Here is a 20,069-nt window from a genome sequence, read left to right as displayed (position 1 = left end):
ATATATTAAAATCAGCAGCAGGCAAAGGTACAGGGCAGGGACCAAAAGAGACTGTACCTGGAGCCACCAGTTGTCCCCTCCAATGGAGTTGTGTGGACAGTGCTTATTTCTCCCAGCAACAATGAGTGACAACATGCATAGAATATTGCCAACCACAGAAGCTCAACAAGTTTTGGGTCCAAGGTTTATATGGGAGTCAGTGATGTAGACACGGCAGACCACCCATGCAGCTCAGTTTAATTCCCAGACCCTCTCCAGGTCAAGCTGGTGCCATGCGACCCAAGGACTCCCTTCCCACCCCCACATATAACATTGTTAGCATAGACTATATGGCATGGTCTGAGGGCTTCATATAAACAGAGAGACTAACCCCTATAGACAGGGCCTAGGAGCTGGCAGCAAGAACCAAAGCTTTTCTTAGGTAAGGTTAATCCTTTACACCATAAGTGTCTCATAAATTTAAAATATAAATCCGTAAGGAATTAGGGTCTTGATCTTGTTGTTTCAACCTAAGTCTCCAAAATTTCTCAGATCATGGCATCCTTGTGTCTTGTTACTTTTCACAATGCCCTTTAGCTAGGTTAAAAGAAATTTTTTTTTTCTTTTTCTTTTTTTCTTTTTACAGCCACACTCATGGCATATGGAAGGTTCTCAGGCTAGGGGTTCAGTTGGGGCTACAACTTGTGGCAATGTCAGATCCTTAACCCACTGAGTGAGGCTGGGGATTGAACCCTCATCCTCACAGAGACAATATCGGGTCCTTAACCTGCTGAGCCACAATGGGAATTCCGAAAAGAAATTCTTAATAGTAATTAGGTCAAAACAATTCAACAGAAACAATTTACATGGTGTCCAACAGGTGTTCTGTGATTCCCTGAAGAATTTTAAATACACAAAAAATTTTTGTTTTTGTTTTGCTGCCCCTCAGCATACGGAGTTCCCGGGCCAGGGATAAGATCTGAGCCTCAACACTGGATCCTTAACTTACTGTGCTGGGCCAGTGATCAAAGCTGCCAACCCCACTGTGCCACAGTGGGAGCTCCTAAAAGTACTAAAACTTTAAAATTAAAAACAAGGAATTAACTGCTGTACCTCAGGGCCCCTTGGCACATAATTTGAGAACCATAGTTCTATATAATGCTTGAGTCACTACAGAAGATCATTCTTTCATAGTTTCTTTCCTTTAAAAATGTTTTGTTGAGAACTAAATATGTGCAGAATGCTAGCAACTGGGTTTCCATATATAGCTAAGATATGCTCTGTCTCTGGACAGTTTAAAGTGTCTCATAGAAGTTATGAAGTTAAAAATAAAGGGAAATTTGGGAAAAGGATTATTTTCTCTATTGAACAAATTAATAAATTGAATTTTCCAGAGTTTGACACAGGATCTAAGAGACTTTCAGGAAATGTTAGTTGAATTTAAGTATGACACAAATAGGACTTGTGACTTGTGACTTAATTGTCACAAGTGTGCATGCAAATAATATCTATTAACACCAGATCTATTTCCCTGTTTATTACCAAGAACTTGCTTCACTCTTTAAAAAAAAAAAAAAAATCTTGTTTTCCTCTGCTGTCCATTACAAAAGCAATGTAATATTTTAGAATTTGAGGACAGAGAAAAAAATCATAACCACATTAACTTTATACAATAACTCCTATTACTTCTGTCCTTATTTTATCATATGCATGACTACACGGTTATAATCATACTATAAATTAGATTTCTCCCGTCTTTTTAAATCTAATGTAGTTTTGTAAGCACTTCTCCACTGTTCTAAATACATCTTCTCTAAATTATCTTTTACTTCTTCCCTAATTTGGGAAAGATTTAGTTTTCCTTTTGCTAAGAAAACCTCTCAGAATCTACTCTTCTCAAAATTAAAGTGCCGTTTTGTACACGTGCACCTTCAGCTCTGTTATGCTGATGCTCGATTATCCTTTAGTTTGGACAAAATGGTTTCCTTCACTGGGAATTACCCAGCAATAAGGTACTGGGCGCCAAGGGCTGTGCAAGAAGAGATTTCTCTTGCTCTTGCTCACCAAACCAAGGAGGCATTCCAGTCTCTGGGCCAGGAAGGAGCCAGGCTGTAAATTGTTCTGACTCCTGCTGTAAACAAAGCCTGTAGGAGGCTGTGACTTGACACCCCTTTCAGAAGGGGAAGCTGAGGAAGAGAGAGAACAGTACGTGTCTCTCTCTTCATGTCACCCTGTGCCTTGGGAAGAGAGACCAGGGATTTCTAGATGCAGAGGCAGGGTTGACATTTTCCTGGTAAATCAAAGCCACCATAATAGAAACTTTGAGTTGCCTTAAAACTCTAAGTTCTCAGTGACTCCTGTGAGAAGGGAAATGGCTTCTCTCAGGTCAAGTAGGGTTGATCTTGCACTGGTGGCAGACTTCTTGTCTTAATTCAAAGAGCTTCCACAGTACCAGCTGAGAGGTGGGACTTCCTTGGCACAATATTCATTTGGGAATGAGTTTGGGGCACTCAAATAAGTGCATCTGTGTTTAGGAAATGAGGGACTGGTATCATGAACTTAGAAGTACTACCTGTGACTGAGGTCATCTCTGAGTATTTCAGAGCATCACTGTTTTGGAAGAGGTTAGGAAACTTTTTAAAAAGATGAGGAGGGCAGGTGTTAGAACCATAACCTCAGGAACAAAGAACCATAACATGCAATGCTAAATGATTTATATCCAAAGGGAACTGACAGTTAATATTTGATTTTGCCCTTTTTATTTAAAACAATGGTCTCATTAATGAAAAAATGAGATGTTACTTAACAGCATTTTTAATTTTCAAAAATCTCCTTAAGGGGTTCCCGTCGTGGCTCAGCAGAAACGAATCCGACTAGTATCTATGAGGATGTGGGTTCCCTGGCCTCACTCAGTGGGTTAAGGATCTGGCGTTGCTGTGATCCAAGCTGCATCATTAGGTCACAGATTCAGCTTGGATCCCGAGTTGCTCTGGCTGTGGTGTAGGCCAGCAGTTGCAGCTCTGATTGGGCCCCTAGCCTGGGAACTTCCATGTGCCGCAGGTGCAGACCTAAAAAAAAAGCAAAACAAAAAACAAACCAAAAAAAAAAAAAAAAAATCTCCTTAATGTGATTAGGGATGTGGACTCTCTCATACCCCCACTGTTCGAAACTTATGCTCAATTTCTGTGATGATGTGTGCTGAAAGCCTGAAAATTTTATCTAGCCTTTTCAGCAGCAATTTGATTTTCAGGACTTTATGCTGTGGTATATTAGGAATGTACCAAGGGTTACAACACATATTAACATATATCAAGGGTCATATGTTTTCTTAAAATCATAAATAATCTAATTTTCAAAATAAAATGGAATTATTTAAATAAATTGTGATGCATCTACATAGTAAAATTCTATATGGTCACAAATCAGGATGCTGTGCAGATGTCTTAAAAGTGAGAAAAATGGTCAGGATATATTACTAAGTTTTTTTAAAAAGGCAGAAAAAAGAGCCTATAGCATTTGAATCTTTTGTACACACAGATTTAAACACTAGGATAAAATTTATCAATATGTTAAAGCAGTTTAAGTGGTTATTTTGGGTAGAAGATAACAGTTCCTCCCTCCATTTCTTCCCTTCTTCCTTTTTCCTTCCTCCCTTCCATTCGTCCTCTTTATCCCTCCTCATCCTCCTTCTTATTCTTGATATCCTCTGTTTCCAAGCATTTGGGCTTTTATTTTATTTAGTAATCTGAAGGAATGTAGTGCTTTGTTTTATTTTATTTTATTTCATTTTTTTTTTTAATTTTTCACTTTTTTTAGGGCTGCAGCCACGGCATATGGAGGTTCCCAGGCTAGGGGTCTAATCAGAGCTGTTGCTGCCGGCCTACACCTTGGCCACAGCAACACCAGATCTCAGCCAGGTCTGCAACCTACACCACAGCTCAAGGCAATGCCGGATCCTCAACCCACTGCGGGAGGCCAGGGATCAAAAGTGCAACTTCAGGGTTCCATTCATTTCCACTGCGCCACAATGGGAACTCCGAGTTTTGTTTTATTTTTAACTTTATCTCATAAAGTCTTCTGTTTGGATTTTCTTCAGGGAATTTAGGTGGAAAAAGAAAGCAAAATAGTTGTGTTCCTCTCTTTAGTACTAAAGTCCCTTTTTCCTTAGTGATTTCAAGTCTTCTTCTTCCATGGGTGAAGAGGAGAGAAAATAGGAGAATGAGGATCCATGTTCTACTGTGTCTTTCGGAAGTGGACCTGGAAAATCATTCCACTGGTTCACTCTTCTTCAGGAAAGGAATTTTTAAAATTAAATTATATCTATTTCTTTTTACCTGTTTTGATAGTTGAAGGACTAATAGAAAAGCCCAAGTCAAGTATTTGTTGTATAGTTATTTTGTGGTATTTATATATTATGTATTTCTTCTCCACAACAGTTATGAAGAAATTTGCTTTACCTTTAGTATGTAAAATTAAAATGTCATAGCTTTTCTGATATTTCATTACGTTTTTAAAATATATTAATAAATCTAGGTTCTTTAATTATCTAATTAAAGTCTAAATTAAAATTTTCAGAGAAGCAAAAACAAGTCATGCTTAAAGGCCAGGATACAAAAGGTGGTAATAGAAAAAATGATGTTCAATAACAACCAAAATCACTTGACTATGTCAGTTCTCAAACTTGACATTTTCTCTTGACATTCAAGTCTTGGTTTTAGGGAAGGTGCAGAGCTCATTGCAAATTACAAAATAATGAAGTTGAAACTAGTAGTGGCAGAATATTGGTGATAGTGTTTACACTGGAACTAACAACTGTATACAGCCTGACATGGAGCAGATGGTCTGAGTTTAGAGATTAAGCTTGTGTTAAATAAGTGAAATTTTTGCTACTGTAACTACATTTTCAACCCATCTTTTTTTTTTTTTTAATGACTCCTAACAGTACAATTATCACAGGCGCTTCATATGTTTCATTTCAGGGGAAATTAATGGTAGGGTCACCACTAAACTTTGCACTTTAACTTCATGCTACTCATGTCCCAGATCACCAAGGGTGCTGGGCCCAGGATTGAGATAAGTCTGAGTCTGTCTGAAAGGTGGAGATGCCATGGTTCTATTTTCACAAAGCCCAGAGGAATCCCATCAGAAGGAAGTCATGACAAGGAAAAGAGTGGCAGAACTACCCAAAGCCTTCAGCAATTCCAGGGTCGACTAGGTTCAGTTTCAAGGAAAGCCAAAGCGAGTGACTTGGACCTGAGGGATAAGGAACAAATGTGGGCACTGCAAGAACAAGTTCTTGGAACACCTGTGACGGGGTGGGCAGGGAGCAAGACCCAGAACTATGGGAGGACCTTGAGAGGTTTGATTCCTATAGACCCTGTGGAGATACACTTCTTTATATTCATGTTTGTTACTTTGGTCTTACTCTCAGCATACTGTCACCCCAAAACCATGGACTGCTTTTATATCCCTCTAGTAAGAATAGAAAGTATCTATTATTATTATTATATAATAATATCTATTCATTATTATATCTAGTCACTTGTGATGGAACATGATGGAGGATAACGTGAGAAAAAGAATGTGTATATATATATATGACTGGGTCACTGCTGTACAGCGGAAATTGACATAACATTGTAAATCAACTATAATAGAAAAAATAAAAACCTTAAAAAAAAGAAAAGTAGTTATCAGATGGCATACACAAAAGACACATACATGTGGGCTTCTTGTCCCCTGTCTTTAAAACAATAAACACTAGGATTGGGAGAAAACAGCATTTACTAGGAAATCAATTATCCAAGATGGAAAAAAAAAATCCCTAAATAGCATTCAATCTTCCAAATAAAAATTCTTCATTCTTGGGTCAGACTGATAAATGAGATGGCATTTAGACCCATTGATTCGATTCGTCCCTTTACGGAGCCATCAGACACACGACGGAAATGCTCTTTAGTGTCATCCTGCTTTCTTAGTACTGTGTAGCTAGTCACCTTTCTATCATTTGTATCCGAACAATATTTTAGAACAACCAATAACAACTTCAAGAGGACAATTTTGACACACTTCACAGCTCCTTCCTATTACATTAATGCGTAAATTGAATTCCCTCTCAAGATGGGGGAAAAAGTAAAAGGTTGGCTTCCCAAAAATGTTTTCATTGGCTTTAGGGAACTAAAATGCACCAGTCTGGGTGACTAATACTTCCTGGAAAATAAAGATAGATCAACACATAATTAAGTTCTGGCTCAAATATAATTGTTGTCTTGGAAACAGTTTTGGGGTAAATATGGTTATGCTAATGAAACTTTTCATGATTTCCACCAATGATCCAGTTTATTAACTAGGCCAGACCATCTTACTACCTTATGCTACAAATTTTGGAATATTCAAGGGGTTAAAAAAGTTCCTAAGAGAACTGTGACAAGGAGGGAAAGGGATACATCTTAAATTCGTTATTTATCAGCTTTCATAAGGCTTCCAGTTGGAGGAGTAGGTTAAGAGTGCTTTTTGGCGTATTTGTGGCTTTCAAACATCCTTCCTACTTCATTAAACAGAAAACTATATATACCGCGTTTTGAATTAATAATTCCTAGCGTTATTTCTCTGAACTCCCTCTTCGGAGGATTTAAAATGAGACGAACTCAAGAGGAACACGCGACACCAAAGCCCTCAAGTAGCCAGTGTTTTCTAGTTCCAGCTTTCAGTAAAGAGTTTTGTAGGAAGTTTCTACTCACAGCGTAGCCCAAAGGGCAGCTTGCCTGCTCTGGAGGTTTTGGTCGAGGCCCAGTGTGAACTCCGGGCGCGAGAGCGCATCCCGGCTCTGAGATCACACCCACTCGGGGTGTGCGTGAGTGAGTGCGCGGTGCCCGCGCGCGTGTGTACGTGTGGGGAGGTGTGCGCCAAAGGGGTGGGGTGAGGGGCGGCGAAGAGTGCTCTAGGTGAAGCACGAGGAGCGGGAGAAGGAGGTCGCGCGCTCCGGCCTCTCCCCCAGGGGCCGCGGCGGCTGGCTCGCGCTCCGGCTGCCCCTCCGGGTGCGCGCCGCGGCGGCGCCACAGGCCCCTGGACCCTTGGACCACCGCCCTCCGGCCGCCCGGTTTGCAGCGGGGTCCGGCGATGGCGCGGGACTGACGGCCGCCTCCCCTCAGACCCTTCTGTCCCGCCCGGGGCTCCCGGGGGCCGCGGCACCGCCCCGACCTGCATGTGGGGAGGGCGCGCCGGTTGCCGGAGCGAGCGGCCCTCGGCGCCCCCGAGGCGGTGCCCCGCCGCGCGGGAGGACGAGGAGGAGGAGCCGCGGGCCGGGCCGGGCTCCCTGCGCGCCGCTGCCCGGGAGCACGGGCTCCCCGGAGGGAGCTCGGGGCGTCCCAGCCCCGGAGGAGGGACCCGGAAGCAGAAGCGGAGCCGCGAGTCGAGCCGAGCCTCTGCCCCCGCTGCCCGCCGGCGCCGGGTAGGGGTCCCGGCGGCTGGATGGGCAGCGGCGGCTCGGGCCGCGGGCGGCGATGGGCGAGGAGCAGAGCACGGTGAGCGGCGGCGGCGGGCCCCGGGAGGCGCGGACTCCCGCTAGTGGCGCCGCGGGCCATCCCGAGCCCCCGAGGCCGCCGGGGGACAGCGCCGGGGCGCCCGGGCCGCGCACCGCCTCCGCGGAGCTGAGCGGCCGCAGCTGCGGAAGCAACTCGGGCTGCGCGGATACGAGCGCCCCGGAGCCAGAGAGGAGCCGGGGAACTCCGAGCTGGAGGAAAAGCCACGCGCCGGGTCAACCCTCGGGACTGGCCCTCACCGGGCCCCTCAACCCCCAGGCTTTGCAACAGCAGCTGGCCAAGGAGGAGGAGGAAGCGAGGAGCCGAAACGAGGGAGGGGATGAACAGCAGGAGGCGCCCCCGGGCGAGGAGTCCGAGCCCCGGACCCGCGTCGGGGTCCCGGACGGACTGGTCCTGGACGTGCTAGGGCAGCGGCGCCCGCCTCCCGCCAAGAGACAAGTCTTCTGCTCTGTTTTCTGCGTGGAGAACGACCTGCCCGAGGTCCCCTCGGCGGAGCGGCTTTCGCTGACCGCGTCGTCGCCACCTCGGGCTCCTCCAGTGATCAACCCTCCCAGCACCCCCTCCTCCTTCCCTAGCCCCCCGCTGTCTCTCCCAACGGACCCCCTGTCTCCCGACGGCGGCAGCATCGAGCTGGAGTTCTACCTGGCGCCCGAGCCATTCTCCGTGCCCAGCTTGCTGGGAGCTCCACCCTACTCTGGCCTGGGTGGGGTCGGGGATCCCTATGCGCCCCTTATGGTGCTGATGTGCCGGGTGTGCCTGGAAGACAAGCCCATCAAGCCCTTGCCCTGCTGCAAGAAGGCCGTGTGCGAGGAGTGCCTCAAAGTCTACCTGAGTTCCCAGGTAAGCTCAGCACCTCTATCCTTCCTCTGTTCCCCATTCAGCATTCCAGAGCACTGGCCAGGATGGCCAGCTCGCCAGCTCCCTGCTCTGCTCGCGGGAGGAGGTGATGAATGCCCTTACAGAGGACCTCTGTCAGTTTCTCACTTCTCTGTTGTTGTCCTTAGAATATTTAAGTGTGTTTGTCTTCACTGGTTAAGGTGACCGGAATTTAATTCTGCGTGAACTTCAGGCTTTGATCAGCAACCGTAGAACCAGGTGGTACACTTGAATTGCCCTCTGCTTATTTCTTTTATTAGATTGCCAGCAAGACCTTGCAGGAGGAAGAGGGCAATGAGAGTGCTTTTGAGGCCTGGTATTCCAGAACCTCAAATAGTGGGCAGAAAATAAACATATGTTGAGTTGGTGGAGAGAAGTGTTGCAAGGAATGATACCTGAATTTGAAATTTTGCTCCATTTAGTTAGTCCAGGAAAAGCGTTTTTAATTTATTTATTCCTGGCTCTGGTCCACTTTTCAGTTTCTTTTTCCACAGGGAAGTTGAAGTACTTTTTCAGCGGGCTTTATTTCTTTAAGAGGGAACAAAACAGAAAGAGCAAAGCAAAGTAAGGCTAAGAGGCTTAGCAAAACAAGCACTGGTGAAACGTTCTTCCTCAGCTCCTTATTTGAAAGCTTGTTTTTTTTCTTGGAAAGTTTAAGAGTGTAACAGGCCGACTTTCCTTCACTGGTGGTGAATGCTTCCTTCCAGCAGTTTTCAGTCTGTTATGTTTCTGCCAGTGTTTTGCACAATCTGGAATGCCCTTTGATCTGGTGTCTGATTGTCCTGGGCCTATTCATCTTTCAAAACCCAGGCTGTTCAGGTGCCAACTTTTCTGTGAAGTCTTACCTCACTCTCTGGGCTGCTGCTTATATACTTTCAAAATACTTATGTGTGTTCCGTATGTGTCCGTTTTTCAGGCAGGAGTCTATGGACGGTGTCTTACAGCCCCTGTGTCTGGTAGTTTCATGTTGATATCTTTTCCCATGTTAGTGTCTGATAACACTGACTGGAGTGAACTGAACAGGATTTCACGCCATGCGGTTTCTCTGTGTGTCCTGGCTAATCCGTGCTTGTGTCTAGACTGAAAGTGTATAATGTGCCCAACGGAAAACGCAAAGGGGAATTTGGACAGAACGGAATGTTATGCAAACAGTGACTTAGCCAAGATGGTTGAGATTCTCCAAACGCCTGTGTGGGACTCTGATGTCTCGTTCATGCTTTACCCACAAACAGAAACTTCAAACAGGAGGAAAACCTGCTGCTCATTGTGGCAGTTTCTATGACATCACTGTCAAACAGTGAGATAGACATTGGTGCCATTGGTAGTGGGATACAGACATTCCCAGGATATGGGCCCTGCTCCAAGGAAGTCACCTTGTGTGTATACAGGATGTATGCACAAGAATAATACAAGGTAGCATATAATGAGGTGTAAACAGAGTACCAATACCATGTAGGACAGAGATGCTGGATACAAATACAGAGGCATTTAGAGGTTCAAGGGAGGTAGTCATTGAGGACATTGAGGATGGGATATTCTGCTTTGTAGTTTGATTTCCTTGAGGTGGGACCTTTCCCCAAAGCAAAAAATTTTTTACCTCCATAAGTTAGTTTTAGGGAGTCAGTGGAGAAGAGAAGGAGTGGGTGGGGAGAGGGTAAGGGTGACGATGTGTGAAATGTCACTGTGGTGCACAGCCACTAAAAACTCCTCTGAAGCGACCTAGTATCTGAAAGTTGTGTGCAGTATTTATGATTGTATGCATGTTCCCGACCTTCTTCTAAAGTATTTGACAGAACTTTCAATAAGGAAACAACAAATAAGATGAATAAACAACAAAAAGTTGAATCATGCAGGCTTCCACTTAAGGGCTTTGCATGTGTTGTGAGTGTGCCTGGAATATCCCCCTGGAGGCCCCTCTTCCCTTGCTTACTCCTCCTTCTCCCCTTCAGGTCTGTATGCAGATGTCACCTGTGTGGCCTTCACTGACTACCCTTTTAGACGTTGAGCCTCACTGGGTTCTCTCCTTTCCTTCTATTTATTGTCTTCACTTCTGCAGATAATGTCCATGAGTTTTCACATGATTTGTTCCCTACTATTCCTTTAGTGCCTAGAATGTAGTCTGACACATAGCAGATGCTCAGCTAAGAGCTACTGAGTTTATGAAGAGCTGAGCAACAAAGAGAGGATGAAATTGCTCCCAGATACTGTGGCTGGAGAGGAGTGCTGTGCTTGAGTACTGAATTCTACTCTGAGATTCTTGATGTTTAAGACCCAAAACAAAGACTTCAAGTAGACAAAAAAAAAAGGGTTTGCTGAGTTTGTTGTTAAACTTAGGATTAAAGAGTTTTTAAACAAACTTTTAGCTTATAAAAAATGGCATTTTTTTTAAGACTTGGATAACACTAGGCTTGTGATTGTAACTCAGATCTGTGTAAGGTCCCTTCTACCCAAAGGACCTGTGTTTCCATGTCACTTAACCTCTCTGTGCCCTAATTTCCTCATCAATGAAATGGAATTACAGACCATGATCTGTAATGACACACCAGGTATAAAAGCAAAACAAAATCGAACTGCAGAATTGTTCTGTTGCCTTACTGAACCAGATCTAAAGGGCGTAGGGGGTATCCTCTTTCTCATTTTATAAGGTTTCTTGGTTTTGACAGAAGTAAATCTGTCAAGCTTGAACTTGTAGGGCTCTTAAAACCTTTTAAAGTAAAATGTAATTTGAAATAAAAAGTTATTAGTGACTTTTTCATCATCTTTTGGATTTGTGCCAAATAGTGCATTATTTATTATCACTTAAAAAAATAAAGCAGAGTCCCTATTAAACATTGTATACAAACATTGAAAATTCATGGTAAATGTGAGTTGCAATATTGCCTGGTTAAATTAATATTCTTCTAAAAGGAGATTCTGAGTTCTTTGAAAGAAAGTATGAAGTTAGAAGACAGAAGTGTGGACTTTCAGATAAGTCTTATTTCCATTAGTGCCATGGACTGGATATGTGACAAAGGCCAGTGGGTAGGTGTCCTCATTATTTCAGTACAGACATAACAGATTAGGTGGTGACTTAAATACCTCTATACTGTGGTTTAAAAATAATAGTTTTAGTTTTTCAAAACATAATTCTTCTCCATTTATCATTTTGACTGAGGTTGTGGAGAACCTTTCTTAGTGGAATGACTTTAGACTGATAGGTACCGTCCAGTTTCCAGTTGCCGTTGTGAAGGATTGAACTGATACTCTATCATCTTTGGCACTACATAGGGATTGACTTAGAGGCTCTAGAAACACCATGTCAGAAATAGTGGGAGTTTAAATGGTTTGTATTGCCTGTGTACATACATCTTTGGTGCACAAATTTTAGAAGTACATTTCCCAGTGACCTGTATGTGCAAGGATGGCCATGGCTAGGGCCTCTGGTCCCAGGGATGTCTGCAGTCTCCAGCAGGTCACTGAGCCATAATGAGTACTAGTTTGGCCTTAACTGCATTTTCCTAGGGGGAGAGGTTGTTGTCTTGTTTGTTTCATAGAATGATGTTAAAATCCCCCACAGGTATCTTTCCTTTATGATTTTGGTTTTAGATAGTAAAATCTGTTATGACGTGAAATATTAATACTAGTACTTTACATAAAGGAGAGAATTGGGCATGCTAAGGGCTTTCTAAAGGTAACAGCTGTTGCAGCTTTCATCACTCTGCTTCAAAGTGTTCTCGATTGGCAGATGCATATGAATTGGAATGTATACACCTGTCACATGAGTATTAATAGAGACAAGCAACACATTTCTTCTACAGTTTGTGAACAAAACAGCTGCTCGATGGCAATGTCCTAAAATGACTGTCCACCATAGTCACCCTAGAATCAGTGACCCAGGGGTGAAAGCTTCTGTATCCTATTATTAAACTCTGAATCATCCAGACTTTTATGGGTAAAAGTGTAACCTACTTTTTTCCTTTAAACCTTAAAGCAACCTGTATATATTTAGAAAGTGTCCTGTTGGATATGGAGTTTCACACAACCGTCATCACACAGGTAAATTTACAGATCCTGTCATGCCAGGTGTGATTTTGGTAGTCCTGAAAGTGTCAAGAATAATATGAGACTGAACTCTGTTATATCACTCTATGAATTTGAAAAGTGAAAATTCAGGCATACGTAAGGTTATTTTTTTGTGTTTGGAGCTGTGGTACATTTGCTTTTACACCATACTGACTCATAAACTTCTTTTCTTCCTTCCTTTCTACCTTTCTTTTTTTCTTTTTAGGGCTATACCCATGGCATATGGAAGTTCCCAGGCTAGGGGTGGAATTGGAGCTACAGCTGCCAGCCTATGACACAGCCACAGCGATGTGGGATCGGAGCCGCGTCTGTAACCTACACCACAGCTCACAGCAATCCTTTAACCCACTGAAGGAGGCCAGGGATTTGAACCTGATATCACTTTTAATAATTTCTTCATTTCTCTTTAATAGTTTTTCTTTTTTCTCTTACTTTTCAAAATCTGATTTTATTTGGCACTGGTATTGGCAGAGGCATCCATCCCCTGCTGAAGGCTATTCTCTAGGCCAGCTGACTTGGTCCAGGTGCTGCCTAGGTGTCTCCCTTCCTGTCTCTTTCAGCATCTGGAGATGCTGACGCCACATGGTGAGAACCTGCATTGTGCTCCACTGCCTACAGGATCTCAGATAACACTAGTACTACTTACCTTAGGTGTCAGCTGAAATCCTTAGTGTGGTGACTTTTTCTCCTAGAGGAGAGCTCAGATTTTATACTTGGAGGCTCTTCCTTACTCCTCATGTGAGAGACAGAAAAAGGAAACATTAGAACTTGAGCTCCCAGCTTTTTATTAAGAGTTTGTGATGGGGATGTAGACAGATACCTGAATAATAATTTCTTATAATTAACTTTTCATTTATTAATGTACCATTTACACCTTTAACAAACATCAGTTGGGTATGTCAAGAACTGTGAAATACTCTATGAATGTATTAAATGCCCCAGGGAGCCATCTTAGAGCCTTATTGGCAGCATTTCTTCCAAGCTTTATCTGGTGGCATAAATAAGCTTTCCTTTAAGTTCCCAGACAGCTATCGGTCTCGTCTCCTACTTCCTTTCTGGGAGTATTTTTTTAAGCCAGTTCTGGAGCAACAGCTAACCTTTTAGTAAGCAAATTACTATTCCTCCTATTATGTTTATTTAAGAGTAATAAATCCACTCATTACTCTTATTAAATCTGCTTCTTAGCACTCTTTGTAATTGTTAGAATTGTAGATACTTTGCTTCTTTCAAGATACTTACTGCCTTTACTTAAAAGAAAACAATTTTGCTAAATTTGTTTTGGATTGTTCATGACAATGTGGCAGATTTTTAAATTATGATCCTTTAAAAAATGTGTTTTTGTTCAGATATACTTTGCAGAAGGATTTTATATGATAAAGTGAACCGTCCCAAATAAGATTCTATCTTAAAATAAAAATTAAATGTTTGCAGGACAATAATTCCTAAAATATAGCAATTGTCTTTCAATGTCATCAGTACTATTTGCCCCCATCAGTTTTGGGTAATTACTCCTGAGTTTTTAAGTTTCTGCAAATAAAAACAACCATTTATTGAACATCTGTATTCAAAGCATTTTATACATTTTATTACTTAATTTTAATTTCCTTACATATTAAATACTTCTTACATACCAGGCCCTGTTGTAGGTTTTGGGGATACAGAGAACTGAAACAGAGAAAGCCCCTCACTTCATGGAGTTTATATATTAGGCCTAGGGAGGGATTGATAATAAGATGAGTAAATTATTTAGTATATTGGGAGGTAATAAGGGCTATAGAGACAGAGGAACAAAGGAAGGAAGCATGATAAGAAATATGGGAGAGGAGGTTTTTCCTTTATATGTTTATAGTGGTTGTAGTTGTTAGGAAGGGTTTGTTTTACAGGGTAATTTCTGAGCTAAGATCTTCATGATGGTGAGAGAGCAAACCAGGAAAATAGCTAAGGGAACAGCAAGTGTAACATTCCAGAGACAGGAGCATCCTTGAGGGTGCTCCAGGAATGGCAGAGAGATCCATGTGGCTGAAGCACGGGAAGCGGGTGGGGAGAGATAAGAAGAAAACAATGAGAAGAGTGAGGAAAGCTGACTGGAAAGGGGGATCAGGCCAGAGAGAGTGCCTCTGAATGAGATGGGAAGCTATAAGACAGTGTTGAGCTAATCCGTTATGACTTTTCCTTTAAGAGAGATTAATCACTCTAGCTCTCTGTGAAGAATGTACTATTAAAGTCAAGAGTGGAAGTACAAAGATCAGTTAGAAGACTAAGACAATAACCCAGAGGGGAGGTGTGACTCATACTAGGGTGATGGACATGGATATAGTTTGAACTGGTTGAATTTTGAATATATTGTGACGATAGAGCTGACAAAATGTGCTGAGGATTGGGTGTGGGCTGAGAGGAAAAGAGTCCAGGATGACTCAGGTTTTGAGCCCAAGTAAGTAGAAGAATGGATTTACCATTTAGTAAGGTGAGGCATACTGTAGGAGGACTGGTTTTAAAGAGAGTCAGGAGTTCATGCTAAGTTTGAAAAGCTGTTTTGACATTTCTAAAAGGATATTGGATAGGCAGTTGGCATGGGGGGTTCAGCAGGAGGTATCTGAACAGAAGATGCAAATTTGAACGTTTTTGACGCAAAGATGGCTTTTCAGGCCATGAAACTGAGGTGAGGTCACCTGGGGTGTGATAGTAGACAGGGAAGGAGAGCTGAGGATTGAGCCTAGGAATACCCAGTGTTTGCAAATACAGAGCCTTGGATGTATGAAAGAACCAGGAAGGAGTCCAGAAGGGAGAGGGCAGTTAGGCAAGAAGAAAACCAAGGCAGAGTGGTCACCCCGGAGCCAAAGATGATGTTTTAAAAAGGAAAGAGTAATCATTTTTGTCTGATATTTCCGATAGTTTCAACAGGATAAGGATTAAAATTGACCATCGTGTTTCCCAACAAAGAGATTGTTACTGTGCACAGTGCTGCTTTCATGGGCACTGGGTCTTCTGATTAGAGTGGGTTCAAGAAAACGGAAACCGCTCAATTTCTGTACTGTAGGCAGTGGAATGTTATATGAGGAAACTCAAGGTTAGAGCGATTAAATGACTTGCCCCAAATCACAAAGCCAGGAAATGGCAAAGGTGAGATTACAGTTCAGGTCCATTTGACTCTAAAACCCATGGCCTTTTTGACAGTCTTTGCATTTATTATAGGTTAAATATAATTATTTTTGCTTTTATTATAGGTTAAATATAATTATTTTGCATTTATTACAGGTTCAATATAATTATTTGTAGGTTAAATATAATTATTTTTCTTTTAAGTTTCTCTTTTACGCAGTCACAAGTCTTTCAGTCCAAGAAGAGACTTAATTGCAGGTTTTGAGGAAGTGGAAGTCTCTTGCCCAAATTTAGATCCAGAGAAAGATTTCTGCCAAAGTCCCCTTCATCTTCATGTAGGAAAATGAAGAGGAATTGAGTTTAGAAGAGTTACGGTTTGACTTACTGTTAAGTTTTAATGGCAGCACACTCTCCTGTTTCCTTCCTAACTCTCTTGGCTATTCCCTTTGTTTGCATTTGAGCTTTTTCTTACATTACCATATCCTCATGTTGGTGTCTGCATGATCCTATGTTAAACCCGCTCTCTTCTCGTACTGTTGTTATTGTAGGACCATGTCATCCACTCCACGGTTTGACGTAGCACCGCTGTGCTCTTGACTTCCAATCTTTATCTCTAGCCTGGATGCATCTCACCAGCAGTACCATGTAGCTGTCTCTCCTCGACATTTCCACCTGCATGTTCCACAGCCATTGTAAACGTCTCAGAACTAGATGTCCCCCTCCTCCTCTTCCTTCTCACACCTCTAAAGCTTTGCTCTTTCTCTGGGATTCATCACTTACTCCCAGGCCAGAAACTTAGGAGTCCTTATTGAGCTCTTCTTCTCCCTCGCCTCCCACGTCAAATTAATCAAGTTCTCACAATTTTACCTCCGAAAATTATTTCTATAATTCTCCTCTACTTTTCTCCACTTCTACTGGCATTTCCCTTACTCAGGCCTCTGGTTCTCTTTTGAATTCCAACCAGAGCTTCCTACTTGGTCCTAGTGCCCCGATCCTGACCATTTCCATCCTATTCTTCACACTACAGCCAGAATTTTCTTACAAGAAGCAAGACTGGTCTTAGCACGCCCACCTCTTTGCCTTTCAGTGTCTGCTTCTTGCCTTTATTTAATTTAATTAATTAATTAATTTATAATTTTTTTAGCCATGCCCACAGCATGCTGAAGTGTCTCAACCAGAGATCAGACCTGTGCCACAGCAGCAACCTGAGCCATAGCAGTGACAATGCCGATTCCTTAACCCACTAAGCCACCAGGGAACTCCTGCCTCTTGCTTTTAGAATAGACTCTAAGTATGGTTTACATGTGGCTGATTGGACTTCTGTTTACCACTTTAAACTTTGTTTTTCATCCAGTACCCTAAGCTTGTAGCCATGTTAAACTTCTTTGACTCACTGTAAGAGTCTACTTACTCTACTATATTTAAACTGCCTGTTTCCTGCTCTGTGCTCCCATTAGACTGTAAAGTTTGATGCATGTAGGGACCTTATTCATTTTTTTTTCCCATAGCTTTCTTAGCTCTTGGCATGTTGAAGGCATGAAATGGGTATTTGTGTAGTGAACTTACATAGTTAGCCTGTAAATAATTAATAAATAAGAGGCTGGTGTTGTCAATATATAAATTGTTGGAATAAATAGCCAAGCCTGTCTTTAAAATGAAAATCTCAGCCGTTCATTATCTTGCCTAAAAACCTGCAAGACAGGAGTTCCCGTCGTGGTGCAGTGGAAACGAATCCAACTAGGAACCGTGAGGTTGCTGGTTCAATCCCTGGCCTCGCTCAGTGGGCTAAGGATCTGGCATTGCCATGCGCTGTGGTGTAGGTCGCAGATGCGGCTTGGAGCTGCCTTTGCTGTGCCTGTGGTGTAAGCCCACAGCAACAGCTCTGATTAGACCCCTATCCTGGGAACCTCCATATGCCGAGAGTGCAGCCCTAAAAAAAAGACAGAAGACAAAAACAAACAAACAAAAAACCCTGCAAGATCTTCCAATTGTATAGACAGATTCCAGTCCATTACACTGCTGGTGAGGTTTGGCTTCTCCTTCTCTCTTCAGTCTCTTCTCCATCAGTCTCTTCTCCATCACCCCAGCTCTAAAGAGGCATAGCGTCTTTCCCTCTGTTAATATCTCCTCATCCTTCAGCTCTCAGCCTTGCTTAGGTCTCCAGACTGAATCAGCCCTGCCCTTTATGCTTTTAGAGTCCTTCTTACTCTGCAGCCATTGTATTTTTATTCACTTTTGTAATTATATATTTAGGTGATGATTTGATTTGATATTTGGTTAATTACCTCCCCCTCGAGCTGCTTTTACAACTAACACTTAGCACAGAGCCCAGAATAGAATAGATGCTCAATAAGTATTTGTTAAAAGACTGAGTGAATGATTGAGAGTAAATTATAGTATGTTTAGGTTGGTAGAAGAAGTAAGGTAGGTTTTTTAACCTGAATTTTTATATCTTATGCCACAATATATTTAAATTTTTAATGCAACGGCATGCTGTGGCCTGAGTCTTTATCCTGACTTCCCATCTATCACAGAGAAGCTTCCTTAATTATTTAAACTATTCTAGTTACTCTGTCTTCTGCCTAACAAATTCCTCCAGAACACGAGGACTTAAGACAACCATTTTATTTTGATTATGACATGTGGGTCAGGAATTTGGGAAGGGCTCAGCTGGTCAATTCACACTTGAGGATTCTCATGTGGTTGTATTCAGATGTCAGCTCGCTTAGTTCGCTGGCAGCTGATGCTGGCCATTGTCAAGGCTCTCAGCTGTGGCTGTCTACCGAAGTACTTATACTTGACCTTGACTGCTTGGTAGTCCCAGGCCAGCGGACTTCTTCCATGGAGGCTGGCTTCCCCTAGAACCAGTCTCAAGGGAGCCACGTGGAAGCTGCATGATCTTTTCTGCCTTAACTTTGTTTTTGTTTTTTAAATGGTTTTTAATTTTTCCACTATTGCCGCTTTGCAGTGTGTCTGTTTTCTGCTGTACAGCAAGTCACTCAGCATCCATTGGGTGAAGTAGTTGCAGCCTGCCTGCCTGGATTCAAGGAGAAGAGACTTAGACCCCAACTTTCTTTGTGCCCATATAAAAGTATTGGGGGCCATATTTTTCAACTATCACACCACTTCAGACAAAATTCAGGAATGTTGTGAATTCAAGTAGTAAAGCTTTTTGAGCCTGAATCTTAATTTTTTTTTAAATATTTTGTGTCTTGTCAGATCATTTAATTACGTATTCATGTCATTATATTAATACGCTTTGGTGTTGTGGGGGCTTTTTGTATAATTTAATAAAAACATTTTATTAAATGAACAATTTAATAATAAATCTTGAATTGCTTAATAATAAGTTAACAATTAAGAGCTTCTCTTAGTTTGCAACAAAGCTTTTACAAAAGTTGTTCCCTTTTGAAATATTTTACATAATTCCGTTATAACTGATATATTCTGAGATTAGGGTCAACTTCTAATTCTGATTATTAACACACTTTATTTTTTTTATTTTATTTTTTTTGCTATTTTTTGGGCCGCTCCCACGGCATATGGAGGTTCCCAGGCTAGGGGTCAAATCGGAGCTGTAGCCACTAGCCTACGCCAGAGCCACAGCAACGTGGGATCCAAGCAGCGTCTGCAACCTACACCACAGCCTCACCGCAACGCAGGATCGTTAACCCACTGAGCAAGGGCAGGGACCAAACCCGCAACCTCATGGTTCCTAGTCAGATTCGTTAACCACTGCGCCACGACGGGAACTCCTATTAACACACTTTAAAATTAATCTATACAATGTCATTTCCTTTCTATTACATTACAACCTTAGTTTCAGTAATGGCTAAAATATTATTTGAAAAGCTTAAATATCTTTCTGAATAAAAAGAGTTGATGTAACAGTTTTATAGTCCAGGAATATTCTATGCAGAAGTTATGATGTCTAATGGCACATTAGAACTAACCACCCTAATTCATCTTTGTTAAATTGGCCCACTGTTGGATTTTTGTTGTTTATGATATTCCAGTTTGGGTGGCTTTACTGTATGATTAGTGTCCCCTCAAATAGGCAACCACTTACATTTCCAGAAGCAAATATGTTGTGCCCAGAAATCCCTTCTTAGTTTAGGATCTGTGCGCTCTGAAGGAGAGGGGCTGTATTGCTTTTATGATGTGCCGTTTTCTTTTCCTCTGGCTCAGGTAACTCAATTCTGTGCTTATTCATTCATGTGAGTGACTAATCCCTTTTTAAATCTTCCTAAGCTATTTGCCTCAATAATATTCTCCACTGTAAGATTCAGGGGCTAATTATAGGCTACCTAGCAAATTACTTCCCTTTTTGTGGTGTTGATTCTTACCTTATTTCCTCACATGATTATTGGCCATACTCAGTGTTCCTGAAGCTCTTAGATGTAAACAGCAAGTTAAGTCACTGTAACTTTTTCCAGTGGTTACTTAACAATTTAAAATAGCAGGTAAAATAAAGCAGATGACCATAGTATTTCATTAGTGTTTTGTTTCATT

The 20,069-nt window shown here is 42.1% G+C and overlaps 2 protein-coding genes across 2 annotated transcripts in view; one reads left to right on the top strand and one right to left on the bottom strand.

Annotated features, from left to right (window-relative positions):
* Window positions 1-7,281, bottom strand: part of LOC110256655 (translation initiation factor IF-2-like) — a 40,335-nt gene extending 33,054 nt beyond the window's left edge. Inside the window, exon 1 of the mRNA XM_021072815.1 lies at window positions 6,720-7,281. Coding sequence (XP_020928474.1) covers window positions 6,720-7,185 — 466 coding nt within the window. The 5' untranslated portion in view covers window positions 7,186-7,281. The remainder of the gene's footprint in view (window positions 1-6,719) is intronic.
* RNF217 (ring finger protein 217) overlaps window positions 7,378-20,069 on the top strand; it is a 127,764-nt gene continuing 115,072 nt past the window's right edge. Inside the window, exon 1 of the mRNA XM_021072754.1 lies at window positions 7,378-8,360. Coding sequence (XP_020928413.1) covers window positions 7,482-8,360 — 879 coding nt within the window. The 5' untranslated portion in view covers window positions 7,378-7,481. The remainder of the gene's footprint in view (window positions 8,361-20,069) is intronic.

This window comes from Sus scrofa, chromosome 1 (genome assembly GCF_000003025.6).
Source record: "Sus scrofa isolate TJ Tabasco breed Duroc chromosome 1, Sscrofa11.1, whole genome shotgun sequence".
NCBI classification, from domain to species: Eukaryota; Metazoa; Chordata; class Mammalia; order Artiodactyla; family Suidae; genus Sus; species Sus scrofa.
This window is presented reverse-complemented; position numbering and strand designations above follow the sequence as displayed.